Raw genomic sequence first — 22,847 nt, forward strand, 5'->3', positions numbered from 1 at the left:
CAGGACGTTTACATCATAAACCAAAGAGTTAGGATGTATGAAGTTGTCTACGGAAAGGAAACAAGAGGAAGAAAATCTAAGGGCATATGACAGAATTTAGATGCTTAAGAAAGGATCGTACCCTCTGTCCACTCTCCTCAGTCAGCTGAGAGGACAAGAAATTCCCTGCGGGAAGACAGGAAGGACTTGAGGGCAGAGAGGATCCTCACCCCACTTCCAGCAGGCCTCACTAGGCGACTGAGACATTGCTTCCCACCCTCCAGGTTAGTGAGCATCCAGCACTTTCCTGAGCACACAGGAGTGTCTGAGAGACGGATGGCAGAACAGGAGGGGCCTAGTGTTCAGGACAAAGCTGGCAGAGGTGGGTGCAGACATGGGGCAGCAAGGGAAAGAAGCTGACAACCAGACCAGGGAATTGCCCAGCTCAGCAGATCCTGGGCCAGGGGCCTTTGAGGTCAGTACAACAGAAAAGAGAAGGAAAATGGAGAGGGGGGGAAAACCCCTGTACTGACTGAGTTTAAATCTGTAAATTGCAAAGTTTACATAAAAGGTTAAGTCTTAGGCTCTTAAGTGGAAAGGCTAGATTTAAAAGGCCTAAATTCCTTAAAGTTTTAGGGGATTTATTTATTTTTTCTATTCGCTGTGTGCAGAATAAGAATCATTTGTGTTACAGTAAATTCAGATTCAAATATCTTCCTATTCATGTGATATACTCCATGAGGGCATTTCCAGCCTATAAAATAGATCGTTGCTAAAACTGATGCTGTAAAACATTGCAGGAAGTACAGGTTAGAATTTGCACATTTGCTCTGAGTTTGTGAATTCCAAGCAGGTTTGCTAATGGGAAGGAGCGGCTCTTCCATGGCTGTGTAGCTCTAGATCACGGCCACCTGGGTCTGTTTCCTAGGGACGACTGCCACTGATATTTTGGTGCATATTCTTCCTGTCTTTTCCTCTCTTCATATACTTTTTTTTTTTTTTTTCTCGTTACGCGGGCTTGTCACTGTTGTGGCCTCTCCCGCCGGGGAGCACAGGCTCCGGATGCGCAGGCTCGGCGGGCATGGCTCACGGGCCCAGCCGCTCCGCGGCACGTGGGATCCTCCCGGACCGTGGCACGAACCCGTGTCCCCTGCATCGGCAGGCGGACTCTCAACCACTGTGCCACCAGGGAAGCCCCATATACATTTTTTAATTTGCAAAATTAATCCCATAGTATACTTGCTAGTTTGTAATCTTTTTTCATTAACAGTCTTATTAATTAAAAAAAATGGTTAACCATGTCAGATGATCCATCATTTGCTATAATGTAATTTATTAAGCTACCGTTGACCCTTGATAACACAGGTTTGAACTGTGCAGGTCCACTTATATGCAGAATTTTTTCAAACAGGAAATACTACAGTACTACCTGATCCGCTGTTTGTTGAATCCAAGGATGCAGAACCGTGGCTGTGGAGGAAATAACGGATGTGGGGGAACCACTCCTGAGGAGAGTTGACAATATGTTATACTCAAATCTTCTACTGCGAGGAGGGTCAGCGACCCGAACCCCCTTAGTTATTCAAGGTCAACTCTTCTCTCCTATTGTTATACACTTAGATTATTTCCAATTTTTACCTATTGTAAATATTGTTGTAACTAGCATCCTTGAACTTAAATCTTTGAGCATATCCTAATTATTTACTATAGATAAATTCCTAAAAGTAATATTATTGGGTCAAAAGACAAATATTTTTAAATAGTCACATGTGCTATTACCACCCTAAGATAACCACTGCCAACAATTTGATGCATATCTTTAGTCTTTTAAAAAATGAATATGTATGTGCATGAATATACATTTTTTGGGGGAGGGGGAAGGTGTTACTGTGTTATGTATAGGAGGGGATGTACTGAAGAATTGTAAGCAGAGGAATGATATGATCTGTTTTTGTTTGTTTGTTTGTTTTGCCGCGCCACTCAGCTTGCAGGATCTTAGTTTCCCAACCATGGATCGAACCTGGGTCCTGGCAGTGAAGGTGCCAAGTCCTAATCACTGGACCACCAGGGAATTCCTGATTTTCATTTTAGAAGGATCACCCTGGCTGTCCCGTTAAAGATAGACTGTCAGTGAACAAGAGCAGAGGCAGAGCGCAGGGCGGAGTCGACAGGTCCGAGCAGCTTGCAGCAGAGGGCAGCACGGAGGGAGTGAATGGAGGTCAGATTCTGGATATCTTTTTTGCAGGAAGTCAGACTGGATGTGCAGTACGAGAGAAAGAAAGCAGTGCAGATTAACTCCAAGTTCTGGAGGCCTGAGCAATTGGAAGGATGACACTGACGTCAAGTGACAGGGGAAAAAGGCTGTAGGTGGAGCAGGCTTGGCGAGAGGGAAGAACAGGAATTTCATTTGGAGAGAGTGTTTGAGGTGTCTAGTAGGTATCCAAGTGGAGAGGTCCAGTGGGCTGCTGAATACGACTTTCGAGTTCTGGGTTGAGTAGCTGTTGGAAATATACACTTGGGAATCATTGGCATATAGATGATATTAAAAGCCAGGAGACTGGGTGAGGTTACCAAGGGAGTGAGTACAGACCAAGAGAAGAGGAACTAGACTAGAGACGGGGAGTAGGGCAACATGAAAGCACTTACTCTGCACCAGGCACTGTTCTGTGTGCTTTGCATAGATTATAGGGTGACTCGTTTACTCTCCAAAAAACTCAGTGAGAGGGGACGATTATTATCCCCATTTTACAGAGAAGGAATCTGAGGCATAGAAAGATTGTCAGTAAAACAATAACTATTTCCTATTATGAACTGATGAAATAAGTTTTAACTCCCTTTCTCAATAATGCAAACTTATTTTGAAATAAATCGTGAACTTTTTCTGCACAGGCTTTACCCATCATGTCTCAAAAATCTTCGCAATTATACATTTTAGTTATACTTTAAAGAATCAGCGTGACTAATCTGTTCAAAGGTGCTTTTCTTTTCAGCTGACAACACATTCTAGGGTAGAATATTGAGGAGAGACCAATAAAAAAAAAGCTTATGTTCAAAAAGGAGAAAAGGAGAGCCATATTTAGTGTTCGATATTTCTTAAGGACATTTTTCTTGCTTGCATGTGTCTCTTCCTCAATAATCATGCATTTTCTAATTATATTTGAAGATGGGAGAGGCAAGTTAATAAAGGGAAATTATCATTCCTACCACCTCACCCTATAACATAATCAGAATATCTCCACGGGACAGTTTTAAGGCCATAGTTACTCTTAACAGAAATGTACAAAAGACAGGGAAAGACAAAAAGCACTATGGTGGGTTAATCATTACAGAAGGCTTCGAGAAAAAAATCTTTGAAATTGTCCCCTTGGTACCCTGGAGATTCTTACATCTTGGGACAAGGATGCAGATGAACGAGCTTGCAGTGTGCTTTTCCACCTTCTCCTCTTCTTTGGGAAAAGGGTTATTGTGAAAGGGGAGGTGGGTAGGAGAACTTGCAAAATAGCTTTTCAGACAGATCAATTTTAGGAAGAAGAACAAATGGAAATTGGGGATCTGGAAATAAAATTTTCCCTGCCAACAGTGCTTCTTGGAAAATTTCTACATACTTTTGGGGGTTCCTGTAAGTCAAATTGAAGATGATTGTCTTAATTCCAATAGGGAAGAAATAAAGAGCGATATCTTAAAAAACCAGAAGCAGCTGCAGAGGCATTCCTCTACTGAGCTCAAAATATGAGATAATGGATAATGTTTATATTTACCTAAAAACCAGAGAGCCGCACATTATTTACGCATGACCCTTAAGTAACAATATCAGGAAAAGCAGATGCAGAATGGGCTTAGAGATGTGAAAAATAGTAGAAAACCAAAAAGGGTCCTTTTAAGGTCATGTTCATAGCAAGAACAAAAACACAAAGACTCTGGGGAAAGATGATGTAATGTTAGAAAGATAACAAGAGAAAGCAGAACTAACCGAAGTCTCTTTTTCTCCATTCTTCTCTCAATAATTACCTTCAGATGGAAAGGGGAAACGAGTTATGGTAGGACAGAACCTAAATTCAAGAAAGGTAAGAAATAGGAGGAGATATTTTTTAAAGTTAGTTATTTTAATGAGCTTAGTTTTATGCCCAGATACATTATATCCTGAGATATTTAGAGAACTTGTAATTGTAATCATGCAACCATGGTTAACAATCTCAGAAAATAATTTTATGAACAGAAAGTCAACTGCATTCATTAAGAATCAAAACTGTCAAACTAACCTTACATCTAGGAACTTGCTACTCAAATTACGAACGAAGGTTTGTATTTTTTTTTCATTTAATATTATATTGGAGCAGTTCACCAGTATTCCTCATTAAACATTCTACTGTACTATAATTCTAAATAGCTAAATAATGCTCAATTATATGAATATACCCTAAATTACATAACCAGTCCCCCATGGTCCACTGTTTCACATTTTTAGCTTTTAAAAACCATGCTGGGGTTATGATAATTTTACAGAAAATTTTGTAAATTATTTTTTAAATTTTAGGTCAAATACCCAGAAAAGGGATAAATGAATCAAAGGGCTTCATATTTCAAAGGCCTTTTTTAGTACCAAAATTGCCTCCAGAAAGAAGTACCTATTTATATTCTCAATAACAACATATGAATGCCTATTTTTCCAACCCTTATCATTATTGGAAGATTTTGATAGAAAGAAAGTTTTCGGTGATTTTTTAAAGATTTTTTTGTCTTTGTTGTATTTGTTACAGTATTGCTTCCGTATCATGTTTTGGTTTTTTGGCCACGAGGCCTGTGGGATCTTAGCTCCCCGACCAGGGATTGAACCCTCACCCCCTGCATTGGAAGGTGAAGTCTTAACCACTGGGCCACCAGGGAAGTCCCTGGGGATTTTTTTAATCGTTGCAAAATATATGTAATATATAAAATTTACCACTTTCACCATTTTTCAGTGTACAGTTCAAGTAGCATTGAGTACCTTCACCATGTTGTATAACCATCATAACTGTTTCCAGACTTTTGTCATCATACCAAACAGAATCTTTGTACCCATTAAACAAAGAAAAACTTTAAAATAGTTTTAAAAAATATTGCCCTTCTTTTGCTATATGTTATTCAATCCCATGAGCGATACTCTTCCCCCTTCCTAAGATCTTGGAATTCTGCTGTGTTAGTCAGAATAGGACAGGCTATACTGTGGTAACAATCAACTCCAAAATCTTGTGGCTTACCCAACAAGGCTTTATTTCTCACTCAAGTTACATAATCTATGCCAGTCAGTGAGTATATCAGCTTCTCAGTCTCTCAGAAGTTCAGGCTAATAGAGGCCCAATCATTTCATTGCTTCGTCTTTTGGGACAGGAGGACCTCATGGTTACTGAGGCAGGGCAAGAAAGTGCACTAGAGCCTTGTACCAGCAATTAAATGCCTCAGGCTGGAGACAACACATGTCTTGACTTGTTTCTCCAGTGTGTGCCATGGGCTACTAGGTTCCCCTCTCAGAATATAAAAGGGTATGTAACTGTTTTCTCTTCTAGCTCAGCCACATAACCAATTCCAAGTGCCCTTCAATTTCCCTGAAGGTCCATTGCCTTCTAGTACCAATCTAGGTATCTACTGCTTCTTGGGTTGCAAGGAAAAACAAAAAGATTCTGGCAACTTAAGCAAAAAGGCATTTCATTGGAAGAATGTGGGGTGCTAAAGGAAGCCTGAAGAACCAGCCTGGGAACTAGAAGCTGGGTAGCCTGCCAGACAGCAGGTCTCTTTTGACACTCTTGGCTGGACAGATGAACTGTTTCTCCTGTCAGTGCTTTACTGGGCTCAGGAGTCAAAGTCCTGGGAAGGAGAGTCCAGTTGGCTGAGGGTAGGTCACGTGCTCAGCCTTTGGCAGCAGCAGGCCTGAGAGGAGGGATTAACAGAAGGAACCTCCAGGGATCTCTGGATTCCCTAGTGTGAGGCAGGCACACGCATTTTACCGAGACTCCATGCTTTGCGGGAAAATGATTACTCAGGTGGAAATCAGTGTGCTCTGGGGAAGTGGGAGTGAAGGTAAAATGCCAGTGTCCACCACGGAGAGCTAAAGCACGATCATATTAATGGCATCAAAGCCCGTGAACCCATGAGTCTGCTGAGTTGATATGTGCTGATTTGTTTTGCTATTTTCAATTATTATATTGGTTCTTTTTTTTCCCCTCTGTAACGAATAGCCCGAGGCATATACATCTAAAAAAATTAGTTTCTTAGGACAAATTGCCAGGTCTGGAATTATTGCATCAAAAGATATGAGTATTTATACGTGTTCATTTTTTATTTTACTGAAGTGACCATGGACTCTGAGAATATGTCCCTAGTCATGGCAGATGGGCTTTCTAGTGACAGGATAATTGCCTGGTTGAAGGTCATCCTACGGAAACCTCTCTCTGGGTCATGCCAGGGGCATCTGGGCTACTGGGAAAAACATACTCTTTAGAGCTCTTCTCTTTCCTTCAACATTTGTTTTATATCCATTGCTATCTGGATAAAATAAACTGCCGCGTCACTGCTTAGGTCAGTTGATCCACATGTTATAGGAAAGAGGGTAGCATTTGCCTGAGGGACCCATAGGCACTGGGCGTGCCTGCTGATATACATCAGCAAATATAAGATGGGGCACCCAGCTCCCTTTTCTCCACGCCAGGTCTCTCCAAAAGCTGAGGGCAGGGGAAGCAGTGATTGCACGAGGACAGGGCACACCACCTGGGGAGGGTACCGCTTGTGTGCCTTGACCTACATTTTAAGCCAGGTTCTTCTAACTCCAAACTTGAAAAGATAAGAGTCCCAGATTTTTCAGAGGATTTTAACTTAGATGAGAGAGAATTGGAAAATCCCTCCCGCTTCCCTGCCCCCACACTCATTCCCAATTCCCCCACCCCAGCTTCACTGGAAACATCCCCTTCTCAGCCAGACCACCAGGGTGGCTAGACCAAGCGGCAGTGAACTTTGTTTTGTAATTATCCATGTGTCAGCTTATTCCCCGTGGCTGGAGCATATTAGATAGTAAACACCTTGAGATTAGGGACTGTCTGACCTTAGTATTCCCTGCAGGACTCTCCACAGTAGCTTGCCCACTCCAGGTATGCAATCTGTATGTGCTGACTGAATATCCTTAGGGAAGTGGAGTAGTTCTAGAACTTCCTTGGGGTTCCAAACTCTTCCAGGTTATGATGTCTAGGAGTGTTGGGAAAGGGAGCTCTCCCTAGAAGCAATCAGGGAACCCTGGAGGGGTTCTGAAACCCACGCTTAGTGTTCTTTTTCTTTCTTTCTTTGTTTTTTTAGTTTTGGCCACACAGTGTGGCTTGCAGGATCTTAGTTCCCCAACCAGGGATGGAATCCACGCCCCCTGCATTGGAAGCGTAGAGTCTTAACCACTGGACCATCAGGGAAGTCCCTCACACTTAGTATTCTTCAGCAAAGAAATGAGCCTTGTGCAGAAGCAGGTGGGATGGACCCTCACTCCGTCTTCGGGGCCTGTATCTCAGCCTGTGGTGCTCCAGCCACAGAGCCTTTTTCCGTTTCCTGTTCTAGTTCTTTGACAACACTTTCCCTGGGAACACTTCTTCCCTCTCCACGTCACATCCTTTTCACCTCTACCCATTAACTCCTCATCCCACAGATATCAGCTCAATTGTCAGTTCCTCAGTGACGTCTCAGAATAGGCCAAATTCCCATTTAACACCTGTGCGGCTCTTCCCCAGCATTTATCAGGATTTTCAATTAATATTTACATTTGTGTTTGTAATTATCTGATAAGTGCTTTCTCTCTGACTGGAGACTCTTGCTTCATGAGGGCATGAATTGTGCTTGTTTTGTTTGCTGTTGTCTTCCTGGTTCTAGCACACCGCCGGGCATGTATATAATGGGAGAACAGTTACTGTTAGAGGCACAAGTAACAATTTCTCTACACCACATGGGTTTACTCTCTGCAATCCTGGGAGACACAGAGTGTATTAGGGTTCTCTAGAGAAATGTCATCAACTAACAGGAGATAATATATATTTATATCTGTATATCAATAGCTATCTAGATATCACCATATTGATATTGATATATATGAGAGAAAGAGACAGAGAGATTGAGATTTACTATAGGAATTGGCTCACGCAATAATTAGGGAGGATAAGAAGTCTCACAATCTGTCATTTGCAGGCTGAAGAACCAGGAAAGCATTGGTGTAAATCCCAATCCAAGTCTGAAGCCAGAGAACAAGTAGCACCAACGTCCAAGGGCAGAGAAAGATGGATGTCCCCGCTTAAGAAGAGACAGAGGGAACTTACCCTTCCTCTGCCTTTTCTATTCAGGCCCTCAGTGGATAGGATGATGCCCACCTGCATTGGTGAGGGTGATCTTTTTCACTCAGTCTACTGATTCAAATGCTAATCTCTTCTGGAAACACCCTCCTAGACACACCCAGAAATAATGTTTACCAGCTCTCTGGGCACCCCTTAGCCCAATCAAATTGACACACAAGAGTAACCATCACACAGAGATTCTGGCTTGACCCTCAGTAGAGCTTAGGCAATGTGGTGCTCTCAGAATAGAATTTCTCAAATTGCATTACCCAGATTACTAGTTCATGAACTCTTAATAGGGTTCTGTGAAGGAAAAAATTTCTTTAAAAAATACAGATGTAGGGCTTCCCTGGTGGCGCAGTGGTTGAGAGTCTGCCTGGCGATGCAGGGGACACAGGTTCGTGCCCCGGTCTGGGAAGATCCCACATGCTGTGGAGCGGCTGGGCCTGTGAGCCATGGTCGCTGAGCCTGTGCATCCGGAGCCTGCGCTCCGCAACAGGAGAGGCCACAACAGTGAGAGGCCCGTGTACCACAAAAAAAAAAAAAAAAATACAGATGTAATGAAAATGTCAAACACGCTTGGACAGCTATTTATTCTGTGATCATTTATCTTTAAGAAAACATACACTCCAAACTGCTACCATTGGTTATGTATGGGGAGGAGGTTTTTCCGCTCTCCCCTCTTTATACGTTTCTGTTATAATGTATCTGAACCCAATTCTAAGTGACTCACAGCCTGAAACAGATCCAAAGCTAATGTTCAGTGGAATCCATATTTGACTTTACAGGTAGCAACTTTGTGACTCATCAGGGAAAGACAATATTGTATGTAGTGGAACCTACATAAAGGGAAGGTTTCATCTGAGTTAACCTCTTTTATCTAGACTGGAACCTGATCAACTTTTTTTTTTTTTTTTTTTGCGGTACGCGGGCCTCTCACTGTTGTGGCCTCTCCCGTTGCGGAGCACAGGCTCCGGACGCGAAGGCCCAGCGGCCATGGCTCACGGGCCCAGCCGCTCCGCGGCATGTGGGATCTTCCCGGACCAGGGCACGAACTCGCGTCCCCTGCATCGGCAGGCAGACTCTCAACCACTGCGCCACCAGGGAAGCCCTGACCAACTTTTATTGATTCAAATCCTTAACTCATCCAGGCACTGATGAGTGCCCACCTGACAAACTGACATGCATACTTGAATATCTCCCAGGCGTCTTAAGCCTAATGAGTCTGAAACTGAAACTGATCTTGCCCATCCCAGTCACCACCACCACATGGACTCCTTATCCCCTGTTTTCTTTGCAGTCAGTGTTCAGTAGAGTTCATAGCTGTCTACCTAACTTATCATGACAGGAGCCTGGGGCCATCTTTGACACCTCCTTCCTCATTTCTATATCCAGGTCTTTGTCAAGTCCCAGAATCTCCCTCTAAAATACATTTGGATCTATTACTCTCTGTCTCCACTGTCACTTGGAGGGTGAAGCTGTACCATTTTTTGTCCAGACAACTCCAAAAGCCTTCCCTCTGTATTCCCATTCCCTATGCAGCACCTGGAGAGAAAACACAAACCAGATCACGATACCACCACACTGAAACCTCTTCAAAGGCTCCCGATAGCATTAGGATACAATCCCAAATTCTATTGTTGACAAAAATAATCAATAAACAATCTACAATAGGAATAGAAAAGAGTTTCATTTGAGCTAAACTGAGGACTATAGCCCAGAAGACAGTCTCTCAGATAACTCTGAGGAACCGCTCCAGAGAAGCATGGTTTTCAGTGCAGTTTTATGTCTTGTCAGAACAAAGAACATCACATAAATCATGGATACATTCCTTCAAGTTAAAAAAAAAAAACCCAAACAAACCAGATCATCGCGAACGCAGTGAGTTAGTGTGGCCTTGGCCCCTGGGAAGGGAGTCTTATCATCGAATGAGTTCCAGCATTGGTGTCCCAGAAAGGGAGGCATTGAATCTTTATTTTTTAACATGGACATTCTTATCTGCTGGTCAATGCAGCCTTTTCTTTAAAAATTAAAGCAGATGTACAATGTATGTTTGATAAGCCACACTAAAAGGCTATTTTAGCATAAAATTTGAGTTAACTCATGTATAACCCAGTAAGACTTCCCCATACCTCCATACGTGGAAATTTCTTTGATCACTATATATGGCCTGTGAGGCTTCACCAGATCTGACCCCTGCTGACCCTCCACCACCCAGCATTGTCATAGTTTCTCTCACTCACTGGGCTTGAGCCTCCTGACCTCCTCTTTTAGTCTCTGGAATGTACCAGACTCTTTCCCATCCCAGGGGCTTGCACAGGCTGCTTCCCTGCCTGGATTCCTCTGCCCCCCCCCCGCCCTACTGATTCTTCTGGTCACTGTTTAATGACACCTTCAATGAGGGCTTCTTTTTTTAAAATATTTATTTATTTATTATTTTTGGCTGTGTTGGGTCTTCGTTTCTGTGCAAGGGCTTTCTCTAGTTGCGGCAAGTGGGGGCCACTCTTCATCGCGGTGCACGGGCCTCTCACTGTCGCGGCCTCTCTTGTTGCGGAGCACAGGCTCCAGACGCGCAGGCTCAGTAGTTGCGGCTCACGGGCCCAGTTGCTCCGCAGTATGTGGGATCTTCCCAAACCAGACTCAAACCCGTGTCCCCTGCATTGGCAGGCAGATTCTCAACCACTGCGCCACCAGGGAAACCCTAATGAGGCCTTCTTAACCCCACTCCCAATTTATATTCGGACACTTCATACTGAATATTATATGTGGTATTTTGTGGCTGGCTTCTTTCACTTAGCATAATGTTTTTAAGGTTCATCACGTTGTAGCGTGCATTAGTACTTCATTCCTTTTTATTGTAGATGAATTATTCTGTTGTATGGATACACACATTTTGTTTATCCACTCATCAGCTGGTGGACATTTGGGTTGAGCCCACTTTTTGGCTATTATGAACAATGCTACCAAGAACAAGCATTTGTGTGGACATATGTTTTCATTTCTCTTGGGTATATGCCTAGGGAGTGGAGTTGCCGGCTCATATGCTAATTTCATGTTTAACACTTTGGGGAAGTGACAGCGGCCCCTCTTTATGAGGAAAGGTCTAGGATTTTGCCCAGAGGGTTGCATGCCTGTCAGTGCTTGGTTGTTTTGCAAGGCCCTCACTGTTTACACCCCTCCTGTTCCTGAGTGTCTTTCCCCCTTTTATTTGCCTCTTTTATTTTTTGCTCTGTAGACTCCAGCCCCCCAGCTGATTGTAGCCGGAACCAGGCTTTTCAACGGGTAAAAGTTATTTGTAAAACATTTTGAACTCTCTGGAGGATGGCCATTCAAGTAATAATGTTTATCTGTGGGCTAGCCACTCACAGCGCTGTTTTGTAACGAAACATCTTATTGAGTAGGAGGCTTATTTAGCTTGTTTCTGAGGGTTACATACCTACAAAATGCCATCCAGAGCCTCAATTACCCTACTCCGAGTTTGAACGTTTTAAAGAATCACTTTGAAGTCGCTTGGTGACATTATTAGTGAACCTATATATGTAAACATATGTTGTGAGCCTGTAAAAATGTATGTAGAGTTCCTGGTGTGTGCCTGGCACATAATAATTGCTTAATAAACTGTTAGCTGCTAATTACTAAAAGTTACTCTAATGAACAATCGGGTTCTTTGAGGTAAGGCTTTCAATCATTTAAAATGTCTTAACATTTTGGGGACACATTTGAGTTGTTTCAGGACACATGGAATAGTACCCTTGTTCCACCTGCCCTGACAAATTCTTCTTTGATCGTCACCCCCGCCTCGCGAAAACCACAGAGAACCTGGCATTCGTTGTCAGGTGGTTATACTTAGCATAATAAAGATCGACTCTACCTACCCAGGCAAATTTAATTTGCTGAATACAACAGAACCCTTCCGTGGTTTAGATACCTTCTCCCCTCCCCCCAAGTCGTTCAGTGTGGATACACAGAAGAGTATGCTGCCCGGCCCATAAGAAAATGCACCCTACCCTTAAAAAGCTTTCAATCTAAAGCGGAGATTTACACGCATTCTACTTTAGATGGGGATCGAGAGTGGGGAAGAAGGAGCCAAGAATGCGAGTCCATTCACAGCTCAGGGTCCGTCCCGGTTCCATGAGATAGTTGTCCATCGTTTCCCCTAGCAAGCCAGACCTGAGTTAAGTCGCCCGGCTGCGGGGATTTACAGATGCTCTGAAGACGCCCCTTCCTGGCCCCGGTCAAGTTCCCCGCTTCGGGGAGCCGACAGTGAGTCACCCCGAAGAAGGGCGCTAAGAAAAGGGGAGGCGCCCGCGCCCGGAGGAGAGCCGCGGGGCGGAATTCTAGACCGAGGAAGCCTCGGAAGGAAGAGGAGGGGCCACTGCGCGTGGGAAGAGAAGAGGCGTCTGGGGGGAGGAAGGGAGGGAAGGGAGAGAAGGAAGGAGGAAGGCGGAGGGAAGAGAGGGGGACGAGCGGCTAGCGCGGGAGGGGGCTGGGCGGGAGGCGCCGGGGCGGGGCGGGCTCGCGCCTCCGGGAGGGCGTGCGGCACGGGCGCCGGGCGGGGCGGGGCCGCGGCGCCCGAGTTTAGGCGGGGGCTGCCGGGATCGGAGCTCCGCCGGGATTTGAGCGCCGCATTCTCGCTCGCCTCCGCGGCGCTGCTCAGCGTGGCCGGGCTCACCTCCGCAGGGCATGTCTGCGCTGCTCTCGCCGCGCGCCTAGGACTGCTAGCTTCTCCGGCGCTTCCTGCGCGCGGGGCCCCGCACCTGGTACCGAAGCCCGGCTCGCGCTGTGCTCGCGGACTGCCGCCGTCATGGGGCTGCAGCCCCTGGAGTTCAGCGACTGCTACCTCGATAGCCCGTGGTTCCGGGAGAGGATCCGCGCCCACGAAGCGGAGCTGGAGAGGACCAACAAGTTCATCAAAGAGCTCATCAAGGACGGCAAGAACCTCATCGCGGCGACCAAAAGTAAGTGGGGGCGCGGGCGGGCTGCGGCGCGGCGAGGCCGGGAGGAGCCTTTCCCTGAGGGAGACCGACCGTCTGGTGCCCGGGGCCGGCAGCCGGAGGATCTGGAGATTGATCCGGGACCCGGAGGCCCCGGGGTCGTTCCTCCGCGGCTCCCCGAGCAGCCAGGGGCGAGTCCCCTTTCCCGTCCCTGCCCTGCGCGGCGGCCGAAGCCGGGAGCCGTGCTTGCGAGCGCGCCGCCCGCCAGCCCCGCTGCTCCAACCCGGCTCCTTGGGTTCCCCGCTGGACCCCCCCCCGGGGCAGGTTCTTTTACCCCCTAGACCTTATCAGTGTCTCTCCCGAAACAGACACATAAGTTTCACGGGTCTTGTCAAGTTCTTTTGAGAGATCACGAGACTGGGGATTCTTTGAAAACCTGCTGGGTGTTGAATTGTTCAGAAGGCCCTTAAGCCGTACGCTTTCCGTGTCATTTTCGGATCGCCTGCGACAGTCTCGTCCCGGGTCCCTTACTGTGCTCAACCCGAAAGTCCACCTGGCGTTGTGCTGCCTTCCGCACATTCCTTCTCTCCTCCTGCGCCGAGGACGGTTCAAAGATTGGGACTTGTGAGGCTGTGCAGACAGCCTGCCCTCTGGCCCGAGCGAGCACTGCCTGCAAAGAGGGAATTTCACCCCGGTCAAGCTTAATGCTTTCCTCCCCTCTCTTCCTCCATCTTTTAACTCGGAAGCGGCCACACAGGAGAACACAGTTAATTAGTTGATTATCTGAAGAGTCTTTCTAGGAGGGAGGGGGCCTGAAATTCGTGTTGAAACACTGAGTTGGCTGGAAATGGGGAGACATTAGCTTGAGAGAGGAGCTGCGCAGCCTGACCACACCTGTAACCCATAGCCGGTTCTGAGGAAGCCTGTGAGTGCTCCCTTTTCCCAATTAAAAAGACCTACCCGTATAGCAGACTGGGAAAAATGCCCCGTGTCATCCCTCCCCCGCTTTTGCATTAAGGAAGATGAAAATATACTGAACAGACTGTCTCAGGTACCCAGCCCAGTGCCTATTTGTTGAATGAATGAGTTGAAAGAACTACGTCTTCATGGGTAGAATTCAGTGAGCCAGCTCTGTAATTTTGGAAGCATGTCCCACGGCTTCTCTGGATGTTGTCCGTGGTTTCTTTTGCCTCTGTGACCTCTTTGGTGTTGCAAAACGAGGACTGGGAATCACTTTGTTTGGGACATGTGATTGGTGGGCATATTTGGTTGGTGGCTCTCCAGTGCCTTGGCATTGGGTATGTGTGTTGGGATGGAGGTGGGGAGGGGCTGTAAATATGTAGGAGTGAGTGGAGAAAGGAGGAGGAGAGAAGGGTATGCGGTGCCTGTGTGTGGGTGGGTGGGTGGGTGTGTGTGGGTATGTGTGTGTAGTGAACATCTCCCTCTGTAGTTTGGTCTTAACTAGCGTCACTGGGTAGGGGAGTGCCCCTTCTCTCTTACTGGCTGTAGCAGCTCCCTCTGGGACATGGGGCATGAGGAGGGAGGCTTTGGTGTGGAGAGAGGTAGATGGCAAAGCCAGTTTGGCCACTGGTAGAAAGCTATTTATGTGACTGCATATTCGCTCTTCTGCCAACAGGACACATGCCCGGTGTTCCAGCAGCAGCTAGTGCATCTGGGGGGCCAGCTGTCAGCCTTCCCCTCCAGAATGCAGACTTTCTTGAGTTTACGAATTGTCTCCTTACTCCGTTTGATTCTTGTCCTTTACCATAGGAAACATAATTTATGCTCAAAATATCTTTTCTCGTTGTGTGTAATTACCTTAAATTCTTTTCCAGAGGAGGACAGAGATACAGCTTTAGCTCACATGCTTGTGGCAAGTTAGGGGGACCTGGCCTTTGCCCAGCTTGCCCTGTAGGTAAAGGTTGACGTCGAGATCCTATCAAGACTAAGAGCCCTGGACGTAAGTCAGGACGCCTGGGTGTAATTAGTCTTCACTGTTAAAGCCTGGCTACAGGACAATTGGGCAGGTCATTTTTGTGTTCAGTTTTTCTTGTCCTACTTCTTAGAGGCATCAGTAAGATTCTGCAGTGTTTGGAAATGGCGTGATTAGGTCATTTGAAATTGCAGTCTAGGTCAATCGTTGGCCTAACCAGTTGAGCTTTTCTATAACATCTGAGAAAAGCTCAAGAGGTTGAGGCAGGACCTGAAAGGAACAATCAGCTAGGTCAGACTGATTATATTTTCAGATGTTTTGCACTTTGTTCTGCAAAAACGGCGTTTTGCGCATTTTCAGAATTGCGTGTTTAAGTGATTTCTGCTTTTAATTGCCCTGTAAGATGCCTCCTCCATGCGCTAAATACATGTTGGATTTATATAACTTTGATGTCTTGATGCTTTGGTTTTTTTTTTAAATTTCTTAGTCGTTTGGGAATGCGTAATCTCTGAAAATAATGAAAACATCCCTGCTACATTTCTAAATACACAATTGACGACCATATTGTTACTTCCGTGTAGAATGTCTTGATGCTTTGAATAATCCGCAGATACTTAAAGAAGTTGGAGGTGACTTCTGTGGGACCTGAAAGTTTATTGCTGAGTTCAATTATGTAGCGATCAGCAAGTATTTAGCATCTACAGTTTGTTAAATATTGGGCTTGAGACACAAAGAGGAAAGAATGTAGAGGCCCTTGTCCTTGAGGTTACTGTCCTATAGTTGAATTCAGTTCAATCTAGGGAACATGTTTGCTGCATGCATTGTGCTAAGTTCTTGAAGAAGTGAAGGATACACAGACACACATATTAAAAGATTCAGAAGGTTCAGTGGCAAGGTTTCTAACTTTGACAGAAACAAGAGTATGTTGTAGGTTAGAGTGGAAGTTTGGGAGCTCATTGGTGTTTTAAGGAAGGGATAGAACCTTGTAGAACCTTGTCAGATTGGAAACAGCTGAGAAGAAACCAGCACTGCGCCCCCCCACCCCCCCGCCACCATGTCTGAAGAGGATGAGAAGACCAGTTTGGCTGGAATGGCGATGATTTCATTTGGGGGAGTAGAATGAGATTCATGGAAAGGTCAGTTTCAGATTGTGGAAGCCATAAAAGTGGGCTTGGAATGTGGGCTTTATCCTGTGGAGAATCACTGACATAATGGGAAAGAAATGGTTTAGAGGCTGTGTATGGTATCTGTCTGTGTGTCAGGTGATTTTTGGAGATAGCAGTGGGGCTGGGGAGGGGCTGCGGAGTGAAGAGTCCAGGACCACTGATTTATGTGGTGGATTTGGAGATCATTCACTCAGTTCAGTGGAGTCTTTGTTTAAATGGTTTTATTAGCCCTTTTTCTTTTTTCACTCCTTTCCTAGAATAATCAGTGTCTTCTTTCAGTACAGTTTAAACTTGTGTGAGCCTTTCGTAGGATGTCTATGTAGTTGCTTATGATTCGTAGGAATGCATAGTCTGTTCACCAGAAACAGCAATTATCTATACATACTTTTCTCATAAATTTTACAATGAGGTGTTCTTTTTCTTTTTTAATTTATTTAATTTATTTAAATTTTTGGCTGCGTTGAGTCTTCGTTGCTGCGCGTGGGCTTTCTCTAGTTGCAGATAGTGGGGGCTACTCTTCATTGCAGTGCTTGGGCTTCATTGCGGTGGCTTCTTTTGTTGCAGAGCACGGGCTCTAGGCGCATGAGCTTCAGTAGTTGTGGCCCGTGGGCTCTAGAGCTGGCGGCTCAGTAGTTGTGGCTTAGTTGCTCTGCGGCATGTGGGATCTTCCCGGACCAGGGCTCGAACCCGTGTCCCCTGCATTGGCAGGCAGATTCTTAACTATTGCGCCACCAGGGAAGCCCCAATTAGGCATTCTTGAAAGAATATGTTCTGTTCTAGAGAAGGAGAAGGATGTTAGTGGTGGCCAGGACCAGAACTTGAGTCTTTCAAGTCTTGGTTTTGGTACTTCTTTAGGCCTTGATGTTTAATGATTTTTGCCTTGTTTTTCTCAGGACAACATAAAAGTTCCCTTTTGCTGTCTTTGTATTTATTCCAGAAACATGGTTCACGTGGTAATTCCTTTTGGAGAAATTTCCCAGGTTGCTCTTGCATGGAAACATAGGGAGATTCAGAAGACTTAAAAGAATTTCACTTTGTAAACTTCAGCCTTGGTCTCCTTATCTGTGAAATGGGACTGTTGCATATAGCCTTGAGGATTGAACCACATGTGCCAAAGTGTTTTTATTTTTGTTTTTTTGAGGTACGCGGGCCTCTCACTGTTGTGGCCTCTCCCGTTGCGGAGCACAGGCTCCGGACGCACAGGCTCAGCGGCCATGGCTCACGGGCCCAGCCGCTCCGCAGCATGTGGGGTCTTCCCGGACCGGGTCATGAACCTGTGTCCCCTGCATCGGCAGGCAGACTCTCAACCACTGCGCCACCAGGGAAGCCCCCAAAGTGTTTTTAAAACACAAGTGTGAAGCGGTGGTGTAGGCTTTATTGTTTGCCCAGCTAATATTTTTTTCTGACAATCCAAATTTTGTTCAGGTGTCTACACTCTTTCCCAAGTGACTCATAGAAAGGTGATTAGGTATAATTCTGATTAGTCTGACTCAGTCGTTCTCGGTCCTGAGCATGGCTGACTGTTAGAATCACCTGGGGAGCTGTAAAAAACTATGCAGTTGGGATTGAGAAACACTGAACTCTAACAACTCAGCAGGGTAAACCTATTTTCTGGGCTGGTAATTGGATAAATGAGGATGTATCTCAGTTCTGACAAGTGAGACATGATAGGAAGTCTGCTGGAGACTTTGGGAAAGGTTTTCTTTTGTGTGAGAGGAGACTTGTAAAAAGGGTTCTAGACTCTTCTGTGATGTCTGATTGTGTTGCCTGGAGCTGCTCCTGCCATCTTGGGACGGTGAGTGGAGCTCAAGGTAAGGACCACTGGAGCAGAGAGGTAACTGAATCTGGGTTTTTGATGCGGTCATGGAAGCCACAGATGGTTCTGTGCCTGAAGCCTACCTCTGCATAGCTTGTTAAATGACGTAAGCCAGTTTGAGCTGGGTTTTCTGCTACTTTACACCCTAATTTTGTGGGTTTTTTTGACTGCACCACGCGGCTTGTGGGGTCTTAGTTCCCCCACCAGGGATTGAACCCGGGTCCTCGGCAGTGAAAGCGCAGAGTCCTAACCACTGGACTTCCAGGGAATTTCCAACACCCTAATTTTGATGGAGAGATACAATTGTAAATTTTGGGCTGATGTTTCGGTTAAGTGGAATTTAGAGAGGCATGGAAGTGAAATGATATTTAAATTACAAATATAATTTTACCCCAGATGGACAAGAAGACTCATCTATATTCTTTGCCCCAAAGAAATTACTGTGGACCCCCTACATTTCAGGGCATCACTTGGGGGTAAGTCTTCAACTCTCACTTGGGGTCTTACTAATGGGCTGGTCTCTAAAGCTAATGTAGATTTGCCGTGAAAAGATTTCCTATCTGGCTGGAACTGGGCTGTGGACCCAGAAGGGCTCTAAAAGCTTTCATTGCTTTACTCTCTGCAGGTGGTCCTTGTCTCCATTTAGAGTAGTTCCAATTGAGGGCCCTCCACCAGCCGACCCTGTCTGTATGGAACGTTTGCTGGGTCTGTGAGTCATCTGCTGTTGTGAGTTTTCCTGCCACATTGCCTTTTCCCTGCCCTCCCATCTACTGGGGTTCCTTTGACCACCTCCTCTTCACTCTGTTTTTGAGGCGGGGGGACCAGAAGCATTGTGGACTTCTGGAAGAGGCAGAAGGCCCAGGAGGAGGGCATTTTTGTGTCTTAACGTTTAACGTGGCTGATGAGACAGTGTAGTAGAGAAGATTAAGAGCACGCTAAGGCGCTGCCTTTCATTCACGCTGGAAACCTCAGTCACGTTGCTTAGCTTTTCTGTATCTATGTTGTCCAACAGAAAATGGAGATAATGATACTGTCTGCCATGTAGGGTTGCCAGTTGGGTTGAATGAGTTCATACGTGTAAAGCATTTCAAATAGGCCCTCGAACGTGAGCAGTCATGATGTTCTAAATTGCAGGTATATGTTTTAATATGCAGGCTCTTTTCTTGCCTGAAAGAGGGATGCTCTGGCCCAGCGGCTAGCGTCTAACTTTTTAGCGCTCATTACCCCTAAGAATGTATTTGTCCAAATCATCGTGACCAGTGACCAAGAAGAAAGACAAAGTGGTCAAAGTCTGGTAAGGCTTCGAAAGTTTAAATGTAGCTCAGTGTGCTGGAAAATCTGGCAGGTAAGTGGATGAATCAAAGCTAAGTGGTATCTTGGGAAAATACGTCCCAGAATTTGTTTCTGAGTCACAAAGATCTGAAGATGATGTGGAAGGTGTCACTAAGAATGATGGAAATCTAGCCCAGCCGTCTACAGCTGAGACTTGAACAGGCCTCTCATTCAGGGGATTGCTAAGAAAGCCAAAGAAGGAGGGGAGAGCTCTGACCAAGGAACTGGGATGACATCGTCAGAGGCTGGAACCCGCAGATACTTAAAATTGCGATGATGCCTTTAGAAGGCACTTTAGTGTTTAACTTGCAGGAGACCCTAACAACCTACCGGACAGTGCTTGTATTTGCTGTGGGAAATCTACCAGGAGAAACACAAGGCAGCCAGAGACTGCCCAAAAGAGTTGTTACGTAATCCTCCTATTTTCTGCAAAACGATACTCAGAGCCTCCTGGACAGATTCCCAAAGAAGCTGTTTTGAATTCTGACTCCAATAGCTATTTATCACCTTATGATTTTGTGTTTTTTTGGGGAGGCAAGAATTATGAAGGAGGTAAAAATATTGGGTAGTCAGCTAGGTTACCGTAAGTCATGCTTAAGGTGATTTTGCTAACTGTATGTGGCAGTGAAGAGGTCAAGTGTTTACATCTGACCGTAGTTAGTAACATCTGGTGTCTTTTCTCACTTTTTAAAAGTTTGATGTTAGAAACGTAGCTATGAACACATTGCTTTATGGGATTCAGTATGGTCTTGCATTGCCTTTGATTCTACATCTTGTTTAGAGAAAACTCATTTAGTCAGGTTGACTTTCCTTCAGGATTTGTAGGAGAGTGTTTAGAAATTTGTAGATAATAATTCTGATTAAGGGTGTCTTGGATGTTTTACTAGGTTACTTTTTTAAAAAATATTTTATTTCCTTCGTGGCACAGATCAGTATTTTATTTTATTTTAAAATTTATTTGTTTTGGCTGCATTGGGTCTTCGTTGCTGCATGGGGGCTTTCTTTAGTTGCAGCGAGCAGGGGCTACTCTTTGTTGTGGTGCACGGGCTTCTCACTGTGGTGGCTTCTCTTGTTGTGGGCTCTAGGTGTGCGGGCTTCAATAGTTGTGGTGCGCAGGCTAAGTAGTTGTGGCACGTGGGCTCAGTAGTTGTGGCTCGCAGGCTGTAGGGTGCACGCTCAGTAGTTGTGGTGCATGGGCTTAGTTGCTCTGCGGCATGTGGGATCTTCCTGGACCAGGGATCAAACCAATGTCCCCTGCACTGGCAGGTAGATTCTTAACCACTGCGCCACCAGGGAAGTCCCTACTAGGTTACTTTTTTTTTTTTTTTTTTTTTTTTGCGGTACGCGGACCTCTCGCTGTTGTGGCCTCTCCCGTTGCGGAGCACAGGCTCCGGATGCGCAGGCTCAGCGGCCATGGCTCATGGGCCCAGCCGCTCCACAACATGTGGGATCTTCCCGGCCCGGGGCACGAACCCGTGTCCCTTGCATCGGCAGGTGGACTCTCAGCCACTGCGCCACCAGGGAAGCCCTAGGTTACTTTTAATGGAATTACATTTCAGAGACAAATAGGCAATCACAAACTACAATAGAAAAATGTTATTTAAAATATATATGTTAATGATTTTAATAATAGCTAACTTTTATTTTTATTTTAAATAAATTTATTTATTTATTTACTTTTGGCTGTGTTGGTTCTTCATTGCTGTGCTCAGGCTTTCTCTAGTTGTGGAGAGTGGGGGCTACTCTTCGTTGTGGTGGGCGGGCTTCTCATTGTGGTGGCTTCTCTTATTGCGGAGCACGGGCTCTAGGCGCGCCGGCTCAGTGGTTGTGGCTCACGGGCTTAGTTGTTCTGTGGCATGTGGAATCTTCCCGGACCAGGGCTCGAACCTGTGTCCCCTGCATTGGCAGGTGGATTCTTAACCACTGCACCACCAAGGAAGTCCCAGCTAACTTTTATTAAGCATTTACAGTTTGCTTTACTTTGTGGTAAATTCTACTATTTAATGTGAAGACTTCCTTATTGAGGTGTGTTGTTATTTACCCCATGTTACAGATTTGGAAACTGAGTTTAGAGAGGTTAGCAGCTTGTTCCAGTCACACAGTTTGTCAGTGGTGGAGCTGGAACGAAAACCCACATTTTTCTGACTGCAAAACCCTTAACCACAACAGTAAGCTGTCCCTGTAAAGAGATGTAAGTGCGTTCTTCTGTTAGGGGAAGTTACTACGATAAATCCTGGTTATCTGGCAAGTGTGTACATTTCACAGTCTGGTTAGGAGACTCTTCTCGTTAGCTCAGCCCAAGGACCATGATTTAAAATTTAAGGCCACCTGGGATGGTTACTGTAAATAAAACTGATTATTAATTTGTGCAGTAAGTGTAGATATTCAAAGATTGGGTTGATTTAGGATGAATTACTAGATGCAGACGTCCACTCAGGAAAGGATGATTTCCTTCCTTCAGTCTCTCTCCCTGTCTCTCTCTTTTTTTTTCTTTTTTAGTTCCCCAACCACAGATCAAACCCATGCCCCCTGCAGTGGAAGCATGGAGTCTTAACTGCTGGACCGCCAGGGAAGTCCCCTCTCTTCCTTTCTCTTAATCTTCATCTCTCCCCCTCTCTTAGTGTCTCTTTTACTCTCCATCCCTCATCCCACCCTTTAGAAGAGTACATTTTAATTTTGTTTTCATGATTTCGTATTAGGCTTTTTCCTCTACAGGAAATTTGAGTTGTTTTAGAATATAAACCAATACAAAGAATCTCATAATCATCTCTGTATTTGCCTCTCAGCTTAGAAATAAAAGCTTCCTGTCTGCCTCTTCCCAATGGCACCCTTTCTAATAGAGAACCTGTTCTTTTCCCCAAGAGGTGCAAGTGTCTCAAATCCGCTGTATATTATCCCCAGACATTTTAATACATCTGTACACATTCCTGAATAATAGTATGTGTTGCATGGTTTTAGCCTTTAATGGATTCATATACTATTTGTTTTTCTGCAGTTTCTTTTCTTCCCTCAAGATACTTGTGAGATTTATCCATGTGGACACATGTAGCTCAATTTCATTGAGTTCAACCTCTTTTTCCTACAAGTGGCATTTGAAAAGACTTGGTTAATTGATGGTATGTAGATGTTATATAAAGAACTTAAGATGTTTTATGATGTACCTTATTTCCATGCATTTTTTTGGATTGTGAAACAATATATTTAGAGAATTTATTCAATATAAAAGCCTTATAATTAATTTTATAAACTTTAAAACACTAGCTTTGACAACAATCTATAGATAATGAATCCGTAAATTTTAAAGACATTTAATAAAAGTTCTGTTTGATATTTAACGTTATCAGCTTGGCATGG

The 22,847-nt window shown here is 45.0% G+C and overlaps 1 protein-coding gene across 1 annotated transcript in view; it reads left to right on the top strand.

The window, feature by feature from the left end:
* Positions 1-12,896: 12,896 nt before the first annotated feature.
* Positions 12,897-22,847, top strand: part of ARHGAP10 (Rho GTPase activating protein 10) — a 328,185-nt gene continuing 318,234 nt past the window's right edge. Inside the window, exon 1 of the mRNA XM_065877114.1 lies at positions 12,897-13,270. Within this exon, the coding sequence (XP_065733186.1) occupies positions 13,117-13,270 (154 nt within the window). The 5' untranslated portion in view covers positions 12,897-13,116. The remainder of the gene's footprint in view (positions 13,271-22,847) is intronic.

This window comes from Phocoena phocoena, chromosome 5 (genome assembly GCF_963924675.1).
Source record: "Phocoena phocoena chromosome 5, mPhoPho1.1, whole genome shotgun sequence".
In the NCBI taxonomy this organism is placed as follows: Eukaryota; Metazoa; Chordata; class Mammalia; order Artiodactyla; family Phocoenidae; genus Phocoena; species Phocoena phocoena.